Raw genomic sequence first — 23,643 nt, forward strand, 5'->3', positions numbered from 1 at the left:
AAGCTTATCAGATAAAAAAATACATAACTGACACCATATTTTCACTTTTCAATTACATATGCATCTATTCGATCATAAGAAAAATACCAATTTAAGCATTTCCTCTTGAGAATGTCCATAACTATAATTATAGTACATTCTAACAAAGTAGAGTAAAAATGTTTCTTTAGCTACATGTTTTAATAAAAGCCATCTGCTACAATAACGCACTGGAGGACAGAGAGAAGACAGGCTTTATTCTGAGCAGTACCAATAATTTGACTAGGATAAACACAGGAAGCTTTATCTGTTCATACAAAACTCAAGAAAGCAGAGAACTTGCAGAAATCTTAAAATGTTTGTTTTTTATTTACATTCCAAAAAGATTTTCGCATCAACTGCCAAAGTAATATTGGCAATTATTGCCCTTTTTGCTCTCTGATAGAGGTTCGAGCACATGCTCTCTGCAGTTTATAAACTTGGTCTTCTTCTTTGCAAGTTTATACTGTTTTATATTTAGCCAATAGAGAGTATTTTTCAGTTCACTGATTTAAAAAATTAATATGTATCACCATCCTAGCACAGAACTTAAACAACAGGTACTCAAACATTTATTGAGTAGACATTATACTACTTGATAAAACTCTATTACATCAATCCTAGGTTATCAAATAAATATTCTCTTGTGATATCTTTTTGATACAACATATTTTCTGCAGGTCTTCATTTCATATGTTTATTCTAAGAAGAATAAACTTGTATTACATTCTTCCCATTTAGCAAGGGACAAGCATTGACCCGTGAACAGTGAATGTAGTTGGATAACTGGGGTGGGAGTGAGGAAAGGAAAGATTTCACTTTCTAACACTCCCTGAATAATCCAACCAAGTCACTAACTGATAGGTGAGTCATTACATAAACGCCCCCTTACAATGCACTTCCTCTCCTAGACTCCTCAGACATATTTAATTCCCACCTGGCTCACCCAAGCAGAGCTGTTACTACTTCATCTATATTCCACACACATGATTAAGATACCTATTATACCCTATATCACAATATACTCGACCTATCTGTGTACAGGCCTGGCTTCCCCCAAAGCTACACTCCTCAAGGGTATGGACTCTTTTCATCTACATAGCCCTAGAAACCACAGAGAGTGCAGTCATAAAAGATGCTCAATAAAAGTTCTGGGGGTGGGTTAAAAGGGGTCAAGGAGGGGGGAGGGGGACCTATGTAATATGTTCAAACAATAAAGATTTAATTTTTTAAAAAGAGTTACTGAATAAATGAGTGTGTTAATAAGTGAATGAAATTAATGCCTGCCTTGCAATCTTGATTTTATCAGACAGTCATTAGGAGTGACTTTTAGAGAATATCATTGGACTTTATGATATACTTGAATATGCATAACCACTAAAATAGCAACTCGTGAAATCACTACAAAGTCAAGTTTTAGAATTCAAATTTTACATGATATACACCAGCCAGAAAAAAAGACACACAAAAGAGACAAATCTGACATTTGATGCTTCTACTAAAAAGATTCCTTCTCCATTCCATCAGCTGTTATTCACATCATGTGTTCTTATGAAAACCACGTGACTGGAAGTTGTCACACATATTGAAGTAGAAGTATACACTGACACCATAGCCATTATCTCTATTATCATGTTCATGATGTAATATCATATTGGTAAAAATAGTAGAAGCTAATCTTGAATACTTACTACGTGCCAAGCACTGTATCATTTTATTTAATTCCCACAACAATCCCAGTAATGATCCCTGCTTTACAAATGATGAAATTGAGGCTTAGAAAATTGGGATAACTTCTCAAGATCACAAATTAATATGTGGGAAGAGTGAGACTCAAATCCAGGAGGAAAGGTTGGTGTTCACTATGGAGGGCGACCGTGGCTTCAAATTCTAAGCTCTGCTGCTTACTTACTAGCTTGGGACCTTGAGCACGTTCCTTACATGGCGCTTGGTATATATGGTAAAACTTTTATCACATATATGAGCATATACTTGTAGTGTCAGGAGTTCATGAATGATATTTTAATTTTTCCCCCAAAGTCTGAAATCTTGAAAGGTATGAATTAACAAAGCCTCTAGCTGCTACCCTATGAGCAGCCATTAAAAGTACTGTTTGTTATTTATATGAAAAAGGGATCTGACATCCAGAATTATGGTCTTTGCACATTTTTGCTCAGATAGCCCCATCAATAACAACTTTTCTGAGCATAAACTTCCAATATATGTCTATTTCTCTCACTATTTATTTTTATTACATACCAGTACTACTGTATTATACTGTTATTTTTATATTTTTAACATTCAGTCTCCAAATTCTCTACAACTATTTGTACAAATTTAACCATATTTGAAATTCCTGATTTCAGGTTTTTAAGTAAGAAGACATAAAGAGTTTTTATAATAACACACATGTAGTTTTCAGTGGAAAAATCACATAGTGGTATTTAAATTGCCAAATATGTCAAATGCCATTCTCTATAACATGAGTTTATTTCCACAGCAGGTGCTCTGTCATCCATCATCATAATATTATTTTTTACTTAAAGGGATAGATCAGTGTTTTTTAAACATCTTGCTATTAACATCATGTGACAGCAATCTTTTCAAAGCGCTCATCCATTCTATGAGTTAAGGTTAAATTAAAACTAGATAACCTATAAATCCACGTAATCAAGCACATGTAAACTGTAAAAAACTGTAATATTCTGAAAGTGAACATTTGAGTGTCAGCACCACTGTTATTCAGCTCCAAGGTGTGCAAACCCCTTCTTCTCTCGGGTCACTCCTGAACCACATGGGACAAGTGGCCACTGGGCCCAAGGACCTAGTGAGATCTCAGTACCACAGCACAACAAATGTCAGCATAGCAAGTATCAATACAGTTCCATATCCTTGTGTGTTTGTATTTTTAAAAATACAAATGAAACTTTAGACATCCTCCCCATGGATCACCTTGCACATGCCACTGTAGAAAACATTAATCATAAAAGATGGTTTAAAAATCTGAATTTAGCGGTGACTGAATATCCTAGGCACTCAAAAATATTTGTGGAAGGGAGGGGGCAAAGAAGGAAGGACGGGAAAAAGGAATTAGAGGAGTTAAGGAATTATAAAAGTTGATATATCCTGAGGAACAACGTCTTGGTTATCAAAAAAATCACATTTATGAATTAAAATTTTTTAAAGTTGCTATTATTTCAAAATCTACATTTTAGAGTAGATTAAAAAATTAGGAGGTGAGACCTACAAAGACAATCTAGGATTGAGGATGACCTTTACCATGTTCTAAAATCAGCCTTTTAGACATAAGCAAAGGAATCTACATTGAATCCAGAGGCTCCTGATGTGGGCAGCTATTGCCCACATCATTGAATGGCAAGGTCATTTAGGCACAGAAGGCCTTTTAATTTCATGTTAAGTTAATTTGATTTTTAAAGTATACTAGAAGCCAAGTATATTGTGAACAAGATAACTGTACATAAATCTCAAACAACAACAAAAAAGGTTACTTTATTTCACTTAAAATATATTCCAATTTGGTAAATAGTTATTATAAAGTCACTTACAGGGAAAAATGAAAGCTAAAGCATAAAGTGTTTGCAGCTGACTATGGTGTATTGTTTCCACTATCCAGCAAGGGTTCCAACAAAAGGCAGAACTATTCACTGCACTCCATCGATAGCATGTTGAAATAGGTCCAAAGCATTATTGGAGTTACGAGTTAAATGTTGTCCATGAGCATAACATGAAAATAGCTTCCTACCTTTGTGATGAGAAGTCGGTATCTATCCAGCATTGCCTGGTTGTCATGGCAGCCTGCTAACAACTGCCATACCTCTGCCCTCAGAGCTTCAGGGATGCCACTCTTCACCAGCGTGGACAGTCCTTTTGGTCGTACACCAAGGTTATTGTGCCTGAAAAAAACAAGAAAATAAGACATTCATACACCCCTCACCACTGCTGAACTGCTGTTGTTATGAAAAGTATATTAATGAGTTTACATAAAGTATAAGCCTGTGTCAAAAGAGAAATGGGGGAAGAGCACGAGATAATGATATTAAGCTCTGTGATGTCTTTGACTATGTTCCTTGATCTTATCTTCTTTATTGGTGAACCATGTTATTCCACCATCAAGGAAAGGTTTTTCTTCCTCTCATTTACTTTATAAATCACCCTATGAACTTTCTCATTATAACTAGAGGCCCAGTGCACAAAAAACTGTGCACTCAGGGGGGTCCCTCAGTCCGGCCTGTGCCCTCTCACAGTCTGGGGCCCCTCGGGGGATGACCGCCTGCTAGCTTAGGCCCGCTCCCTGGGGGATCAGGCCTAAGCTGGCATCAGACATCCCTCAGGCAGCCCGGGAGCCCTCGGAGGATGTCCACTAGCCAGCGGGGAGCAGGCCTAAGCTGCAGTCGGACATCCTTAGCGCTGCTGAGGAGGCGGGAGAGGCTCCCACCACCACCGCTGTACTGGCAGCTGCCAGCCTGGTTTGTGGCTGAGCAGAGCTCCCCCTGTGGGAGCACACTGGCCACCAGGGGACAGCTCCTGCATTGAGCATCTGCCCCCTGGTGGTCAGTGTGTGTCATAGTGACCAGTCATTCCCAGTCTTTCTGCTGTTAGGGTCAATTTGCATATTACCCTTTTATAATATAGGAGTGCCTGGCCAGTCTGGGTGAGGGGCTGATGGCTGTTTGCAGGTTGGCTATAACCCCCAGCCACCCAAGCTCCCAGTGGAGGCTGGCTGGAAGCAGGAATCTGGGATTTGTTTATCTTCTATAATTGAAACTTTGTTGCCTTTAGCAGAGGCCAAAGCCAGCTCAGGGCTGGCGGGAAGCTTGGCTTCCTCCATTGCCTGGGCAACCAAGCCTCCTGCTTGTTCTAGCTCCGTGGCTGCCAATCGCCATCTTGGTTGGGTTAATTTGCATATGGTCACTCTGATTGGCTGGTGGGCGTGGCTTGGGGTGTAGCAAAGGTATGGTCAATTAGCATCTTTGTCTTTTATTAGTGTAGATGAATGTATTAACTAAATATTTCTAAGCAGCATGTCAAGGCACAAAAAGAACCATCTGAATCTCCTGAGATAAATGTATGGCAAATTGGCTAAGTGTGTGTGCGTGGCAGGGGAGGGGGGGAAGTGACCCTGAAGCTGAAAGTGGATCATAGGCTCTGGATCAACATGCCCCCAAATGCCCAAGAAGCCGAGAGGCCAAAGAATAATGCAGATAAGTCCAGCTTGTTGGTTTAGAGTTTTAACAGGGAACTTACCTACAGGAATGCAGTCCTGGACACCAGCAGGACAAATGGATCCCAGCAGCATTCACTACCACCCAAACTATCTGTTTTGTGCCCTCTAAGTGATGAACCTATATGTTCCAAAAGGAAAGTAGGGGTAATAGGTGGACAAAGGGGCCAGATACCAGGGGTTCTGGTGCCAGGGTGAGTTAAACATTGAGAATGCCTTAAAAAAATCACTCATCCTCCATATCTAATCAAGCTCAATTTCCAGTTGGGTTCCTTATCTTCCACACCCCCATGTGATGTCTGAGCATGCTGATCTGTCTTCATTAAGAACCTTTTTTAGGTCAGTTTAGCCAAGATCCCACATTACCCCTGAGGTTTCTGCTTAGTAATTTTCCATCCACTGACCTCCACCTTGCACCCTGGCTGTAAATTCACACTTTTTTTTTTTTTTTTTTTGCTTTTGCTGTATTTGAGTTTGAGCCAAATCTTTCTCCCCCACTGCAAGACCCACTTCAGTGATCCCTATACCTGTATCAAGATAGCCCACCCCCTTTGAATGAAGTCTACCTGTCTTTAAGAAGTGTCATGAATAGTTTTACTTCAACACTAACTCAGGGCCATCTAAATTGAAAATTGTTGATCATAAAATAATAGGGACAATAACACTAAACAAAATCAGTAAAAACAGGTGAAATAAATTTAGATAGGTCAACAATGCTTACAATGAATAAATTAACTTCTGGATATAATATAGGGAAAAATAGTGGAAAATTTTTACTATGGACTAAAGAGATTGCTGAACATCCTTTCAGTGGAATGCTGGAGCTTCTGAGAATTATCTGATGGCATAGGGGTGTATTTATTTGTCTTTGACTAGGCTAATTCACAACTCTCATCAGGTAGAAGATAACATGTAGAAAACTGATAATAATGCAAAAGTTTTTTGTACCCAGCTATTCAAGTGATTCCTGTTCATACAATGCAAATGGACTGTTAGGTGGAGAATACAAATCTCTAAATCAAATCCTCATTTTGATTGGTTCTAATATCTTATTGGTTCCCTATGAATTAATGAGCTAAACAAATTCTGAGATGTGTTCTTTTTATATTTGTACATGTATGATAAATCAAATTTTCTTTGTTTAATAAAGGCGAGGCAGCAGGCCCTCTCTTCCTCTTAGGGTAACTCCTTACAAGCATAATAGGCTCAACACTTTGATTAGGAATTTGACAAACCTAGTCTCCAGATTTTAAAATGAAAAGTCATAAACCTTCCAACCCTTGGATCTATAAATACACGTCTTCAAATTAACTCAGGAGTCTCTTAGGATATGTATAGGAGATCATGATAAATAACATTCATTTGACTCTTAAGATAAAAGTAGTTTAATTGTTCTTATACTTTATTGTACCTTTTTTTTTCTGTAGTTTCTCCTGGACTACCTGCATGCATATAATCTGATCTGTATACTCAATTAAAAAATAGTGTTTTCCATATGTCTACACTGATATGGAGGAAACTTTTCATTGGCAAGATTATTTTATCAGCATATGACATCATGATTATCTTTTTTAAAAACTTAATTATAATAAATATAAACAGAGTATTTACAATAAATATAAACAGAGTACTTTTTTTTGATAGTTCCAGATAGAAAAAATCCCAAAATGTAAAGTAATATAGTCAGAAAGAATAAAACAGACTGAGTTATAGTTTATAATCAGTGGTGAAATGAGTATTTCTAAACTCTACAGCCCCTTTTTGTGGTAACTGTCTTGGTAAATGTAACCCTATAATAATGCTATCTATGTGTGTTGGCATACAGCATAAAATTGACTGCTCTGAGCAATGTTATGCCTGGAGAAATAATAAGGCAAAATATGTCTTTCAAAAGTAAGTTATATAAGACCATACTGGTGGAAGACCTAGATAAACATAAAGAGTATTTGTGAATTTTATTTTAACTTTTATGTTTTTAAAAATTCATTAAATATTAAGATATATGAACACATATTTTATACAACAAAATTATATAATATAAAATCTAACTAACTCAATATCAATTATGTAAACATTTTCAATAAGAAAAATAAATTTTTACCATCTTCCTAGCAATTCTCCCCAGGAATACAGGATCTTCTCAGGACAATCCTTAGACACATCACCTGTTCCACTTGAGAGTTCATTATCACTCTCTGCAGAAAAAAAAACACAAAAACAAAAGCAACAACATTATGAAAAAATGAATTCAGCATTGTCGTAGGTAACAAAATTAACACCCAGAAATCAATGGCATTTTTATACATCACTAAATGAACTCTCAGAAAGGGAAACAAATAAACAAAGAAAAAAATCCCATATACCATTGCAACAAAAAAATTAAGATCCTTAGGGATAAACTTGACCAAGGAGGCAAAAGACCTGTACCCTGAAAAATACAGGATGCTGAAAAAGAGATAGAGGACGATATAAACAAGTGGAAGAATATACTGTGTTCATGGATTGGTAGAATTAACATCATTAAAATATCCATACTACCCAAAGCAATCTACAGATTTAAGACAATTCCTATTAAAATACCAACAGCATATTGCACAGATCTAGAATAAATACTCCAAAAATTTATGTGGAACCAAAAAAGACCCCAAATAGCCACAGCAATCTTGAGAAAGAACAACAAAGTTGGATGACTCTCAATACCAGATATCAAGTTATACTAAAAAGCCACTGTACTCAAAACAGCCTGGTACTGGCACACAAACAGGCATATGGCTCAACAGAACAGTGACCCCAGAAATCAACCCAAGCCATTATGCTCAAGTAATGTTTGACAAAGGAGGCAAGAGCATACAATGGAGTCAAGACAGTCTCTTCAATAAATGGTGTTGGGAAAACTGGACAGGTGCAAGCAAAAAAAATAAAACTAGACCACAACTTATACCATACACAAGAGTAAACTACAGTAAACTCAAAATGGATAAAAGACTTAAATGTAAGTCGTGAAACCATAAAAATCATAGAAGAAACCATAAGCAGCAAAATCTCAGACATTTCTTGTAGCAATATGTTTACAGCTACATCTCCTAGGGCCAAGGAAACTAAGGAGAAAATAAACAAATGGGACTACATAAAAATAAAAAGCTTTTGCATAGGAAAAGAAGCCATCAACAAAATGAAAAAAAGAGCCCACTGCATAGGAGAACATATTTGCCAATGATACATCCGATAAGGGGTTAATTTCTAAAATAGAGAGGGAACTCAAAAAACTTAACAAAAGGAAGACAAACAATCCAATTTAAAAATGGGCAAAGGATCAATATAGATACTTCTCCAAAGTGAACATACAGAAGGCCAAAAGGCATATGAAAAAAAGCTCAAAGTCACTAATGATCTAAGAGATGCAAATTAAAACACCAATGAGATATCACTTCACACCTATCTGAATGGCTATCATCAACAAATCAACAAACAAGTATTAGTGAGGATGTGGAGAAAAGGGAACCCTAGTACAAGGCTGGTAGGAATGCAGACTGGTGCAGCCACTGTGGAAAACAGTATGGAGTTTCCTTAAAAAAATAAAAATGGAACTCCGATTTGACCCAGTGATCCCATTTCTAGGAATATATACTAAGAAACCTGAAACACCAATAAGAAAGAATGTATGCACCCATATGTTCATAGCAGCACAATTTACAATAGCTAAGATTTGGAAACAGCCCAAGTGCCCATTAGCAGATGAGTGGATAAAAAAGCTGTCGTACATCTACACAATGGAATACTACACAGCTGTAAAAAAGAAAGAACTCTTACCATTTGCAACAACATGGAAGGACCTGGAGAGCATTATGCTAAGTGAAATAAACCAGACACAGATAGATAAGTATGATATGATCTCACTCATATGTGGAATCTAAGGAACAAAATAAATTGATGAATAAAATAGAACCAGAGACATAGAAGCATGGAACAGACTGATGAATTTCAGAGGGAAGGAAGGGGGGGGGGTGATTAACTGGGAAACTTATATGCATATATGCATAACCCATGAACTCAGACAACAGAGAGGTGAAGGCCTAGGAGGGCCAGGTAGAGGGTGGAGGGGTCAATGGGGGGAAAAAACACAAAAACAAAGGGGACATCTGTAATACTTTCAACAATATAGATAAATTTAAAATAAATAAATAAAATCTATATTCCAGGCACTATGCTAAGTTTTACAGGCATTATCTCATTTCATCCTTTAAACAACCTAATGAGGTAAGTCACTACTAATTTGTCCACTTAGAAGACGAAAAAACTGGAGGCACAGAGAGATTAAGTAACTTGCCCGTGGTTACCCTGCTAATGGTTTGAAACCAGAGTCAAATACCACCTCTCCGTATAGTTTTCCCTACCACATTTCTAAAGGAGCTGGGCTCGGCATTAGCAGGTACCAGTCTGTGCCAAGTGCCTACCATCTAGTACATGCTGGGAGCGAAAGCCAAGAATGAAAAAGCCAAGCCAAACTAAGTTCCTTTTAGTCAGTTAATATTATACCCTGTTCATATCTTATTGCTGCATTTACTACATTTTGCTAAAATTAGCTACTTATGGGTCTTTTTCTTCAACTAGACCAGTGATGGCAAACCTATGACACGCGCGTGTCAGAGGTGACACACAAACTCATTTTTTGGTTGATTTTTCTTTGTTAAATGGCATTTAAATATATAAGATAAATATCGAAAATATAAATCTTTGTTTTACTATGGTTGCAAATATCAAAAAATTTCTATATGTGACACGGCACCAGAGTTAAGTTAGGGTTTTTCAAAATGCTGACACGCCGAGCTCAAAAGGTTCGCCATCACTGAAATAGACTATAACCTTCTTGAAGAAAAAAGTCATGTCTTATTTATTTTTGTGTCAACAGCACTTGGCCCACTAAAATTTTATTAAACTTTTACAAGTTTGATAAAACCTACTGAGGAACTAACTTGAACTACAGATGGCTTTCTAATGATCTGAGCTGATCCAGGAATCCCGCTTAAAAACACAGAAGAATAAATCATTTATGTTTCCTACCATCTTTCAGTCTGAATCCTAATCATTAAGTTGGCAGTGGAGGTGGGTTAGGGGGTCAGCATGCACTTGTGCTCCTAGACATAAAGGTTCTGAACTTTGCACCACCTACCTGTGCCTATGGAAATAAAGTCCAGAGGGTGCACTTCGCAACACAAAAAATAAAGGCTGTAAAATGCTGATGATAGTCCCAGACATGTGTAAATGTTCAATAAAAGTTAACCCCGATTATTACTATTAACATGTCACAGGAGCAGTCTCCAAGGACTATCACAAAAATAAGTTCCAAGGTCTGTATGCTTCTAGGCACCTTCTAAACCTTAACACCACTGACAAAGTGTAGGGTCTCCAGATTTCACTAGAAGTCAGTGTCCGGAATATTTACATTTCTTCAGTCAGATGAAGCATGACTAAGATGTCTTAATCGAGCATAAGTACATGTGATTTGATTTATGACCACCATACCAAGAAAAGCAGGTCCTGGTCAAAGAGGAATCAGCCTGAGTGACCACAGTATGACAGAGAAGGCACAAGGTGAAACATTTGGGAGGAGGGGAGAGAATCCTAGGGGAAGGTAAATTCCGTCCCCTCAAATACGGTGGGTTATTTCTGGTTTCCTAGGAGTTTTGATCTGTATATCCATGGTATGCTGGGATCCCGAAACATTATACACCTTTTAACAGATAAAAATCCAGAAGGCGTGGGTATGAGTGGAAAGGAGGAGGGGTTTTTCATGATTCCACTCCCACACTATTAGGAAAGCAATGTTCACTGTCTTCCTGACTCCCCTTTAGACTAACGTGCAGGCAGATGTACAAACCTAATGAGATGTTTAGAATTTAACTGTAGTAATTATGAAATATTAAATCTCTGATAGGAAGAGCAGTATAAATGAGGTTTAACAGTCATATAGGCACTTACAAAATTAAAATTAAAATTTATTACCTAACAAACATATAAAAAATGCTCAACCTCACTTTGTAATCGGGGAAATGAAAATAAAATGGACACTACTTGTCCCTAATCAGAGTGATAAAGATTTAAAAGACTGATAATATCTGCTGTTGGTGACGGCACAAAGGAGAGAGGGTGCTAGGTGGGCATACATTTGCAGTCTTTCTAGAGAGCAATTTAGTCATCCCATCAACAACCAGATCGGGCACAGCTCAGGAGATCAATCTAGACATCCGTGTGTGTGCTTTGGGGTATATGTAAAAGGAAGACTATTCTTTACAATATTTGCAATAGCATGAAAGAAAAATGGGAATTGCTCTTAAAACCTCAAAAGAGAAATGGAAATAGAAATTATGCTATATTCATGCCATAGAGTATTATATGCAATTAAAAAGAGTGAGAAATCATTTAATGTAGTATACACAGTAGACTGTTTAATGAAAAAAGTAAGTTGCCAAACAAAAGGATAGGCATATTAGAAAAGGATACATATTTCTCCTGAGAATTAGAGTTCATGGGCAGTGGAGGTCCATTTTATATTTATTTACATTTTTAAACCTTAAGAGAAAGTAGACTCCATATTTTTTGTGTGTTTGTTCTCTAAGTAATGCAAAGCTGCTTATCTTCCCAAATTGTAAATCTTTGACTGGATTTACAGACAGTTTTTCAACAGTTCTTTTAATTTATTTAAATGTCCCAAAGATTTGATTAAATAAATGATTTTCTCAGTCAAAAACCATTTTAGTTGATTCGGAAAAATCAACTTGGAAAAACTGAAATGACAAACCTATCAACAATATTTTCTAGGGAAAACCAGAACATTATTATTATAAGTTTATCTCAAAGAAAAAATCCCCTTGATGTCTTTCTATTACATTCTGTTCATCATTTGCCAACAACAATAATTATTTTAAGAACTCCAGTCTGTTTCCAATCAATCTCTTCCTTTTATTAGGCTACTATTTAAAATACTATTGATATATCATCGTGAATAAAGTCTTATCTTCCTCTTAGCATGATGGATTTAGACAACCTTTTCAAACACATGCTTTACTAAACCACTTAGGAAAATATAGTTACACATAAAAACGTTAATAGAGAGAGATAAATAAAATCAAGTCAAATCTATATAAAAACTGTGTGGCATTTACACAGTTGCATTGACCCTTCAAATACAAAGGTCATCCATCATTTAAAGGTCATCCCTACTATCAACAAAGACATTTATAAAATCAAATTAAGCCTTCCAACCTTCAAAAAAGGATCTGTGTATAACTTTATTTATAACTAGAGGCCCAGTACACAAAAATGTGTGCACTCGGGAGGGTCCCTCAGCCCAGCCTGTGCCCTCTCCCAGTCTGGAACCCCTCAGGGAATGACCACCTGCCAGCTTAGGCCCACTCCCCAGGGGATTGGGCCTAAGCTGGCAGTCAGACATCCCTCTGGCAACCCAGGAGCTCTCGGGGGAGGTCCACTTGCCAGCGGGGAGCAGGCCTAGTTGCAGTCGGACATCCTTAGCGCTGCTGAGGAGGCAGGAGAGGCTCCCACCACCACCACTGTACTGGCAGCCGTCAACTTGGCTTATGGCTGAGCAGAGCTCCCCCTGTGGGAGCACACTGACCACCAGGGGGCAGCTCCTGCATTGAGCATCTGCCCCCTGGTGGTCAGTGTGTGTCATAGTGACCAGTGATTCCCAGTCTTTCTGCTGTTAGGGTCAATTTGCATATTACCCTCTTATTATATAGGACTAGAGGCCCGGTGCACAAAAGTTTGTGCACTGGCGGGGGGGGGGGGGGGGCGGTCCCTCAGCCCCACTTGTGCCCTCTCACAGTCTGGGACCCCTCGGGAGATAACAACCTGCTGGCTTAGGCCTGCTCCCAGGTGGCAGAGGGCAAGCCCAATCCCTAGGTGCCTGCCCGCAGCCCCTGGTCGGGCTCAGAGCAGGGCCGATTGGGGAGTTGCGGCGCCACCCCGTCACGCACAGAGCAGGGCGGATCAGGGGATTGTGGTGCCACCCCTGTCACATACAGAGCCGGCCGATCAGGGGGTTGGGGAGCTCCCCCCTGTCATGCACAGAGCAGGGCCGATCAGGAGGTTGTGATGCCACCCTCAGTCACACGCAGGGGAGGGCCAATTGGGGGGTTGGGGCGCCGCCCCGTCACACTCAAGGCATGGTCGATGGGGAGGTTGGGGCGCTGCCCCATCACCCACAGAGCAGGGCCGATCAGGGGGTTGGGGCACTACCCCATCACACTCAGGGCAGGGCTGATGGGGAGGTTGCGGCTCCACCCTGTCACACACAGAGCAGGGCCCATGGGGGGGTTGGGGGGCCGCAACCTGTCACACACAAAGCAGGGCCGATTAGGGGGTTGGGGAGCTCCCCCCTGTCAGGCACAGAGCAGGGCCGATCAGGGGGTTGGGGCACCTTCCCCTGTCACAAACAGAGCAGGGCGGATAGGGAGTTTGTGTCCCTGCCCCCTGTCACACACAGAGCCGCAGGGCGATCAGGGGGTTTGGGCGCTGCCCCCCGTCACGCTGCTCCAGGGGCCAGGAGGCCTCGCGGCTCTGCTGATCCTGGTGCTGGGAGGCACATTACCCTTTTACTATATAGGATAGAGGCCTGATGCATGGGTGCGGGCCGGCTGGTTTGCCCTGAAGGGTGTCCTGGATCAGGGTGGGGGTCCCGCTTGGGTGCCTGGCCAGCCTGGATGAGGCGATGATGGCTGTTTGCATCTGGTCACACCCCGGTCAGGGTAGGGGTCCCCACTGGGGTGCCTGGCCAGTCTGGGTGAGGGGCTGAGGGCCGTTTTCAGGCTGGCGGGTGACTGAAGCTCCCAACCGCTCCTTTTTTTTTTTTTTTTTTTTGGATTTATGGCTGTCACTGGAGCTGAGAGCCGACTTTAGCTGTGAGACCTCACTGCTGAAAGCAGGTTTCTGGCTTTGTTTACTTTCTGTACTTGAAACTTTGTTGCGACTCCAGCTCTGAGATCCCGGCTGACTGAAAACAGGTTTCTGGGGTTTTGTTTACCTCCTATATTTGTAACAATGTTTCTTAGCAGCTCAGAGCCCAGCAGCGGCAGGCGGGGAACGTTGGAGTCCTCCGTCACTGAAGCAAGCAAGCCTCCTGTTCGTTTCAGTAGCCTGGCTGCTGGCCGCCATCTTGGCTGGCAGTTAATTTGCATATCACCCTGATTGGCCAATGGGAAGGGTAGCGGTCGTACGGCTAATTACCATGTTTCTCTTTTATTAGATAGGACTAGAGGCCCGGTGCACAAAAATTTGTGCACTCGGGGGGGAGGGGGGTCCCTCAGCACGGCCTGTGCCCTCTTGCAGTCTGGGACCCCGCGGGAGATAACGACCTGCTGGCTTAGGCCTGCTCCCAGGTGGCAGAGGGCAGGCCCAATCCCTAGGTGCAGCCCCTGGTTGGGCTCAGAGCAGGGCCGATTGGGGAGTTGGGGCGCCACCCTCTGTCATGCACAGAGCAGGACGATCGGGAGGTTGTGATGCCACCCTCAGTCCCGCTCAGGGTAGGGCCAATTGGGGGGTTGGGGCACCTCCCTCTGTCACACTCAAGGCAGGGTCGATGGGGAGGTTGCGGCACCACCCCCTGTCACACACAGAGCAGGGCCGATCAAGGGGTTGGGGCACTGCCCCCTGTCATGCACAGAGCAGGGCCCATCAGGGGGGTTGGGGCTCCTTACCCTGTCACGCACAGAGCAGGGCCCATCAGGGGGGTTGGGGCTCCTTACCCTATCACGCACAAAGCAGGGCCCATCAGGGGGGTTGGGGAGCTCTCCCCATCACGCACAGAGCAGGGCCAATCAGGGGGTTGGGGCGCTGCCCCCTGTCACGAACAGAGCAGGGCCCATCAGGGGGTTGGGGCGCCGCCACTCTCACACTCAGGGCAGGGCCGATGGGGAGGTTATGGCTCTACCCCATCACACACAGAGCAGGGCCCGTGGTGGGGGGGGGGGGGGGGTTGGGGCGCCACACCCTGTCACACACAGAGCAGGGCTGATCAGGGGGTTGGGGCGCCTTCCCTGTCACGAACAGAGCAGGGTGGATAGAGAGGTTGTGGCCCCGCCCCCTGTCACACACAGAGCTGCAGGGCGATCGGGGGTTTGGGCGCTGCCCCCTGTCATGCTGATCCCAGTGCCGGAAGGCCTCACGGCTCCGCTGATCCCGGTGCTGGGAGGTATATTACCCTTTTACTATATAGGGTAGAGGCCTGGTGCACGGGTGGGTGCCGGCTGGTTTGCCCTGAATGGTGTCCTGGATCAGGGTGGGGGTCCCCACTGGGGTGCCTGGCCAGTCTGGGTGAGGGGCTGAGGGTTGTTTTCAGGCTGGGGGTGACTGAAGCTCCCAACCGCTCCTTTTTTTCTTTTTTTTCTTTTTTATTCTGGGCCAGCTTTAGCTTTGAGGCTTGGCTCCAGCTCTTAGGCCTCTGCTGCTGAAAGTAGATTTCTGGCCTTTGCTTACAATGTTGCGATCCTGCTGGCCGAAGCCCGGCGGACTAAAGTGGGTTTCTGGGGTTTTGTTTAGCTTCTATATTTGTTACATAGTTGCTTAGAGTTGCAGCTCAGAGGCCTGCCTCGGTAGGCGGGGAACATTGGAGTCCTCCGTCACTGAAGCAAGCAAGCCTCATGTTAGTTTCAAGCTGCCTGGCTGCCGGCCGCCATCTTGGCTGGCAGTTAATTTGCATATTGCCCTGATTAGCCAATGGGAAGGGTAGCGGTCGTACGCCAATTACCATGTTTCTCTTTTATTAGATAGGATAATAGAGGCCCGGTGCACGAACTTGTGCACGGGTGGGGTCCCTTGGCATGGCCAGCGATTGGGGCCGATGGGGTCTGGCCAGCGATTGGGGCCGATGGGGTCTGGCCAGCGATTGGGGCCGATGGGGTCTGGCCAGCAGGGGTGCAGGAGGTTGGCCGGCTGGGGTTGGGGGAGCCGTGGGAAGTTGGCCAGCCGGGGGAAAGGGCCGCAAGAGGTTGGCTGGCCAGGGGGAGGGGCTGTGGGAGCGCACTGACCACGAGGGGGAAGCTCCTGTGTTGAGCGTCTGCCCCCTGGTGGTCAGTGCACATCATAGCAACCAGTCAACCAGTGGTTCAGTCGTTTGATCATTCAGTTGCTTAGGCTTTTATATATATAGACTTGAGGCCCAGTGCACAGATTCATCCCTCAGCTGGCCACTGCAGCCCAGCTTTCCCTGCCAGCTCGTCGGGTTCCAGCCCACTGTCTACATTGATCCCAAACAGCATGAAGTAGTGCGGGAAGCGGTAGGCGGCCAGGAAGGAGCCCAAGCCTGGGCTGGGCGCTGTGCCTCTCCCACTCATCCCAGCTCCACTACACCTGTCGCTGCCGCCACTGAGGCATGCAGGGGGAGTGACCATGAGACAGACTCACACCACTGTAGCTGTGCTCACCAACTGTCAGCCTGGCATCTGGTGCCCACCTGTCACCTGAGTGGCACTCCTGCTGTGGGAGTGCACTAACCACCAGGGAGCAACTCCTGCGTTGAGCACCTGCCCCCTAGTGGTCAGTGCGCATCATAGCTACCAACTGGTCATCCAGTCAACCAATCACTTAGGCTTTTATATATATAGACTAGAGGCCTGGTGCATAAAAATTTGTGCACTCGGGGGGATTGGGGGTCCCTCAGCCCGGCCTGTGCCCTCTCACAGTCTGGGACCCCTCGGGGGATGATCATCTGCTGGCTGAGGCCTGCTCCCCAGGGGATCGGGCCTAAGCTGGCAATCAGACATCCCTCTGGCAGCCCGGCAGCCATCGGGGGATGTCCACTTGCCAGAAGGGAGCAGACCTAAGCTGCAGTTGGACATCCTTAGCACTGCTGAGGAGGCAGGAGAGGCTCCCACCACCACCGCTGTACTGGCAGCCATCAGCCTGACTTGTGGCTGAGCAGGCTCCTCCATGTGGGAGCTCACGGACCACCAGAAGGCAGCTCCTGCATTGAGCGTCTACCCCCTGGTGGTCAGTATGTGTCATAGTGACCAGTCATTCACAGTCTTTCTGCTGTTAGGGTCAGTTTCCATATTACCCTTTTACTTAATATAGGATAGAGGCCTGGTGCACGGGTGGGGGGCCGGCTGGCTTGCCCTGAATGGTGTCCCGGATCAGGGTGGGGATCCCGCTTGGGTGCCTGGCCAGCCTGGGTGAGGGGCTGATGGCTGTTTTCAGGCTGCCCGCACCCCCTTCAGGGTGGGGGTCACCACTGGGGTGCCTGGCCAGCCTAGATGAGGGGCTGATGGCTGTTTTCAGGCTGCCCGCACCACCTTCAGGGTGGGGGTCGCCACTGGGGTGCCTGGCCAGCCTGGATGAGGGGCTGATGGCTGTTTTCAGGCTGCCCAGACCCCCTTCAGGGTGGGGGTCCCCACTGGGGTGCCTGGCCAGCCTGGATGAGGAGCTTATGGCTGTTTTCAGGCTGCCTGCACCCCCTTCAGGGTGGGGGTCCCCACTGGGGTGCCTGGCCAGCCTGGATTAGGGGCTGAGGGCTGTTTTCAGGTGGGCCAAGCCTGCAATTGACGCTCCCAGTCTCTCCTTTTTTTTCTTTTTTTTTTATTCTGGTACTTATTTACCTTCTGTAATTAAAGGTTTGTTGCGGCTCCAGCTCCGAGGCCAGCTGGCTGAAAGCAGGTATCTGGGGTTTGTTTAGCTTCTATAATTGCAACATTGTTGCTTAGAGTGCAGCTAAGAGCCCAGCCGAGGCAGGCGGGGAACCTTGGCTTCCTCCACACTGGAGCAAGCAATCCTCATGTTCGCTTCAGCTGCCTGGCTGCCGACCGCCATCTTGGTTGGCAGTTAATTTGCATATCCTGCTGATTAGCCAATGGGAAGCGTAGCGGAGGTATGGTTAATTACCATGTTTGTCTATTATTAGATAGGACTAGAGCCCCAGTGCATGAAATTCATGCACTGGAGGGGGGTGTCCCTCAGCCCAGCCTGCACCCTCTCCAATCTGGGACCCCTTGGGGAATGTCCAACTGCCGGTTTAGGCCTGATCCCTGTCAGTCAGACATCCCTCTCACAATCCAGGACTGCTGGCTCCCAACCTCTCGCCTGCCTGCCTGCCTGATTGCCCCTAACCGCGTCTGCCTGCCAGCCTGATCGCCCCCTAACCACTCCCCTGCCAGCCCTGATCGGCCCCTAACTGCTCCCCTGCCGGCCCGGTCGCCCCCAACTGCCCTCCCCTGCTGGCCTGGTCGCCCCTAACTGCCCTCCCCTGCCTGCTTGGTCACCCCCAACTGCCTTCCCCTGCTGGCCTGATCACCCATAACTGCCCTCCCCTGCCAGCCATCTTGTGGTGGCCATCTTGTGACGACATGAGGGCGGTCATCTTTGACCACATGGGGGCAGCCATCTTGTATGAGGGTGTGATGGTCAATTTGCGTATTACCTCTTTATTATATAGGATGACAGCTTTGTATGTAAATATGTAAGATTTCTATACATTTGAAATATACTTCAATAAGACAAAACAAAAAATCATCAGGTCATGAGATAATTATTTCCCTTAAAAAAGAAATGAAGGAATGAGATTTTATATTATCTTAATACTTTAGATACCAAAGATTTTTCCCCTTGATTCCCAATTATTCTATGGATTAAATTAAGTTAGGAGAATGGGATTTTACTGAAGAGTGAGGAAATTCCATTTCAGTAAAACTTCAAGAATTTAAAATAAAAACATCTTGGTATATAATGTGAACTCTGAATATTGATGAAAAACATGAGTTTTCACCCAAACTTGAGGTAGCACCAGCCACGGTGCTAATCCAAGATTTTGCATAACATATTTTACTTAATTCAACCTCCCTCTTATCTTCTAATATCCTTTCCTATTCAGCCTTCATCTTATTCTATAATATTTTCACTGTGTTGATAGGGAAATTGCAAAGGCAGCCTTGTAACAATGTCTCTAAGTTAAATTATACATTAATCTTAATCTCCATTTTTCAAGAAGTTTGAAGCATGAAGCCTGGCAAAGAAGCATCACATTAGCTGGCAATCAGGAGAATTTGGGGGTTGGGAAATGTGAGGCATTTAATCACACTGAAGTTAGAAAGATGAGGAAGGGCAGCTGCATGCATACTGGAATGACATGAAAATAGCACTAATTAAGAAAGAATTAGGGATAACTTTCTATGGGGTACTGGTTAATTCAAAATTAATTTTCTAACTTCTGAAATGAATATTTTTAACAAATTAGAAAAATATATAAAAAGGGAAACATGATCCCTTAATTCTTGATAATGAATCTTTAATGTTTCAGAAAATATAAATAGTATATCTACAAAGAACAAAATAAACCAAATTTGATACTAGCATAAAAACAAAAACACCAAAATAAGAAAAATAATAAAAGAACACCAAAAACAACCAAACCTATAAAAGCTTAATAACAACATAGAAGCACTTTAAAATCAACATTTAACTCTTTTTCTAAATACATACAATATAAAATTTACAACTCATATTTACTATATTCACAATCTTATATTTACTATAAAGTTAAAACTTAAACTTTACGCATTATATTTTTAAAACTTTTGGATAAAATTGTCAAGGTTGATTTTCTTACCAAAAATTCTACATCATATTAACATTGAAAATCAATCCTCCCTGAAAAAGCTTATATAACAATATAAAAACTATATTTATGATCGTAAGATGTACTTTTTCTATTGGATCATCCATTTATGATAGTATGAATTAAGTACACATTTGGGAGTTGCCGAAACAACCAAGAGTACAGTCGTAGCCTACAAATTACCAAATTGTTTAGGCGCACTTAAATACTGAGAAAGATGGATGCCTACCATGAAACTTATCTGAGGAAACACTAACTCTAGCATGCTTCTCTTTTTTTCTCGCTACTTCTCTTATTTCCTTTCAAACATATTTTCTATGAAAAAAAAAAAAAAACCCAACTCATGAAACTTGAGTTGCTCTAATTAAGATCATTTCAAAAACCAAGAAAAAAAATCCTTGTTTTTTTAGATAGCATAGCCAAACCATAAACAAAAAAAATGCAGACTATACTAAACGTAAAAGGTACAACCAAGAGTAAAGCTTACCTATTATTACTGTGAATCTGGTATTTTACAATTAGGCATGTATCCTAAAGGAGGTCATACTGTACTCCCCATCTGTTGCCTTCTTGTAACTTACTATCCATGTTACAAGTAACTAAATACAGCAGGTCCTCGAATAACATAGTCTTATCGTTCAACATCATTTTGTTATAATGCTGATGAGATGCCATAGGAACTCAACTCTCCTTTATAGCAACTAGCCCATGGTAAATTGGTTTCATTATCATCGTTTCGCTTGAAGTCACAGAAACTATCAATGACATTATGTGAGGACTTACTGTACCAGTCTCAGGTCAACCAACAGAAAGCCAGTGTGAAATTCAGATGAAGCAACACCAGTGTGCCTCAAGTTTCAAAAGCAGGAGCCATTCAGAACATGTGGGAGTACATGAGGCTGACAAGGTAATTTAAAAATAATCCCTATAATGGTGCATTGATGAAATTAATCTTCTGCTAAGATCCTTGCATTCAAATTAGTACTCTTTAACACACTTGTTTTTTTTTTAACAGCATTTGAAAAATATGCAAAGATACCTTAATCCATTTTATTTTATATCTTTCCCCCAAAATTAAGAGCAATTTAGTGCTTTTAAATGGATCCCTTTTTAGTTAAATTACAAGCTAAGGCAAGACAATTTAGAGTGACTTGAACTTCCATTTCTGCTTTGACAGGCAAATTGTTGAAAATAATTAAATAAAAGAGTATTCCAATCACCCCAGCAGTAAAACATTTCTATGCCACCTCCGGCTCTAACTTTTGATGCTTGCGTTGACAGAAATGTCAATTACAGAACTAATAATAAAGTGTATTGAAAATGTATGAAACGCCTGATCTATAAAAGAATAGGAACTATTACTTCCTACTTTGTGATTTTTGTAGTTTTAATATAGGTGATGGCTTAATACATTTTCAAAAGACAAGGTGATATATCAAGTGGTAAAAAACTGCTAAGAAAAGAAGTGAAAAAATTTTAGAGAAAAACAGAAATCTGGTGACTTGCTTTTATTCAGACCATACACAAGGAGAAATTGAAAACTTTATGTATGTTTTTCATAATTTTAAATTCAATTCCAGAAGTGTTACCTGTGTTTTTTTCAGTCTTCCTCACTACTGAATTATTTTGAGCCATTATAAAAGGAAAAATATTCATTATTATAATATTTGTTATAACCTATATTGTATTTCTTTTCATTTATTTACTAGAGGCCCAGTGCACAAAATTCGTACACTCAGAGGTGAGGGTCCCTCAGCCTGGCCTGCACCCTCTCGCAACCCGGGAGCCCTCAGGGGATGTCAGGCTGCCCGGAGGCGGGAGAGGTTCCCACCACCACTGCTGCACTCGCCAGCCAGCCGTGAGCCCAGCTCAGGCTTCTGGCTGAGCGGCACCCCCCTGTGGGAGCACACTGACCACCAGGGGGCAGCTCCTGCATTGAGCATCTGCCCCCTGGTGGTCAGTGTGCATCATAGTGACCGGTCATTCCGCTGTTCAGTCAATTGTATATTAACCTTTTATTATATAGGATTATTTGTTCATTCATTGTTATTCATACTATTTACTGAACAATCAAGATCGCCTTGAGAAGGCAGCATCTGAGAAAAGATTAGAAAGAAGAGGGCAGAGAAGTTGGCAATCTAGGAAAACCAGAGTTCCAGCCGAGGGAACAGCAAGTGCAACAGCCCAGAGACCTATGTTGGTCGGCAAGATGGCAAAAGGACAAGTGTGGGATTTGTGAGGCAGAGAGAAGGAGAAAATGAGGTCATAAAGGAACAAATCAGAGAGCAAGACCGCATATGGCCTTGTAAACCATGATAAAAGAAGTCTAGTTGAATGAAATGAGAGGCCAACAGAGGGTTTTAAGCAGAGCAATAATGTGATCTGACAAATTTCAAAAGGATGAAATTTGGCTGGTGTGCGGAAACAGGCACAGGATGGCAGGCAGGAGACCAGTTAGGAGGCACTGCAATAATCCAACACAAGAAATGACAGGCCCAGAGAGAGGCCGGATTCGGGGCTCTGAGAAGTTGCCACTGGCTGACACAGGAAGACTAATAGGCTTCAGCCATCTTCTCCTCCTAGAACACAGGTTCACTCCATAGAATAAAAAAGAAGAAAAAAACCAAGATGGCAGCATAGGTAAACGCCGGAGATTGCTGCTTAGCACAACCACTTCAAGAATACAACTAAAAGACGGAACGGACATCATCCAGAACCACAGGAAGGCTGGCTGAGTGGAAATTCTACAACTAGAAGGAAAGAGAAAAGTATACCGAGACTCAGAGGAGGTGGGTGCGGAAGTAAAGTACAGAGGTATGGAGGCACACGTGGAGAGGGCTGGCGGCTGTGGACACGGTTGTCTTTTTCAATCGGTAGGGAGTCTTAAGCTCTGAGCTCCAGTTGTGGGCGAGTCTCTGGGGACCCCGACTCATACGGGAGAAACTGGACTGTCTGGCATCAGTCGGAACTCGAGGGCAGCTTTCTCTCGGAGGTGCTTGCAGCGATTGCCCGGACACTGAGAAGCGAGGCCTCTGAGGGCAGCCATAGCTGCTTGCTCTGCCCTGTTGATTCCCTGAGACCCCCACCCCGTCCAAGCTGTGTGCTGGCTTTTGCATATGAAAGCCCTGGCCCTTTGCAATCTGAAAATTACCTAACAAACTGCAGCTGGCCCAAAGCCCCAAGGCAACTCGCATTGCTTCACAGCTGAGCTCCTGCTGGGTAGCCTCAGGCAGAGGCTAGATTAGCACCTCCTTAGAGATCCAGGAGCCAGTGTGCCTGGTGGTCAGAGTGGGACCATCCAGATTGCAGCTCCTTGGATCCATAAAGGACACACTCAGGGGGCAGACTCAGTGAACACCAAAGCCCCACTGAGGCAAGTCTTGCCCTGGAGGGGTGTCTCCAGCACAGAAGTTCTCCCACTGCAGACACAGCTGATTCTCCCAGCCAATTGGCCTGGAGGTCAATTCCTCCCAGTGATACCTACAACAATCAAGGCTTAACTACAACAAGACTGTGCACAAAGCCCACAAGGGGGTGCACTCAGGTAACTGGGGAGGCTGAGCCACTGAGCCCTATAGGACACCTAACACAGAAAGCCACTCTATCAACACAGGGAAGCATAAAGAATGAGGAGACAAAGAAACAGGACACAAATGACAGAAATGGAGGAAAGCAAACTACTGGATATAGAGTTCAAAACCACACTTTTCAGGTTTTTCAAGAACTTTCTAGAAACCGCTGATAAATTTAGTAAGAACCTTAA

The 23,643-nt window shown here is 43.2% G+C and overlaps 1 protein-coding gene across 8 annotated transcripts in view; it reads right to left on the reverse strand.

The window, feature by feature from the left end:
• Positions 1 to 23,643, reverse strand: part of RABGAP1L (RAB GTPase activating protein 1 like) — a 434,830-nt gene that overhangs the window by 325,476 nt on the left and 85,711 nt on the right. For 7 of the 8 annotated variants that reach the window (XR_004973243.1, XM_036342969.1, XM_036342966.1 and 4 more), the window contains 2 exons: positions 7,362 to 7,455; positions 3,782 to 3,932 (listed from right to left, as the gene is read on the reverse strand). Coding sequence is in view for 7 of the 8 variants with exons in the window: in XM_036342969.1 (XP_036198862.1) it covers positions 3,782 to 3,932; positions 7,362 to 7,455 (245 nt within the window). In the remaining variant the exon portion in view is untranslated. Of the gene's footprint in view, positions 1 to 3,781; positions 3,933 to 7,361; positions 7,456 to 9,070; positions 9,094 to 23,643 lie in introns of those variants that run through there. The other variant, XM_036342971.1, reaches the window with a different exon arrangement.

The sequence above is a fragment of the Myotis myotis genome, unplaced genomic scaffold (assembly GCF_014108235.1).
Source record: "Myotis myotis isolate mMyoMyo1 unplaced genomic scaffold, mMyoMyo1.p scaffold_m19_p_18, whole genome shotgun sequence".
NCBI classification, from domain to species: domain Eukaryota; kingdom Metazoa; phylum Chordata; class Mammalia; order Chiroptera; family Vespertilionidae; genus Myotis; species Myotis myotis.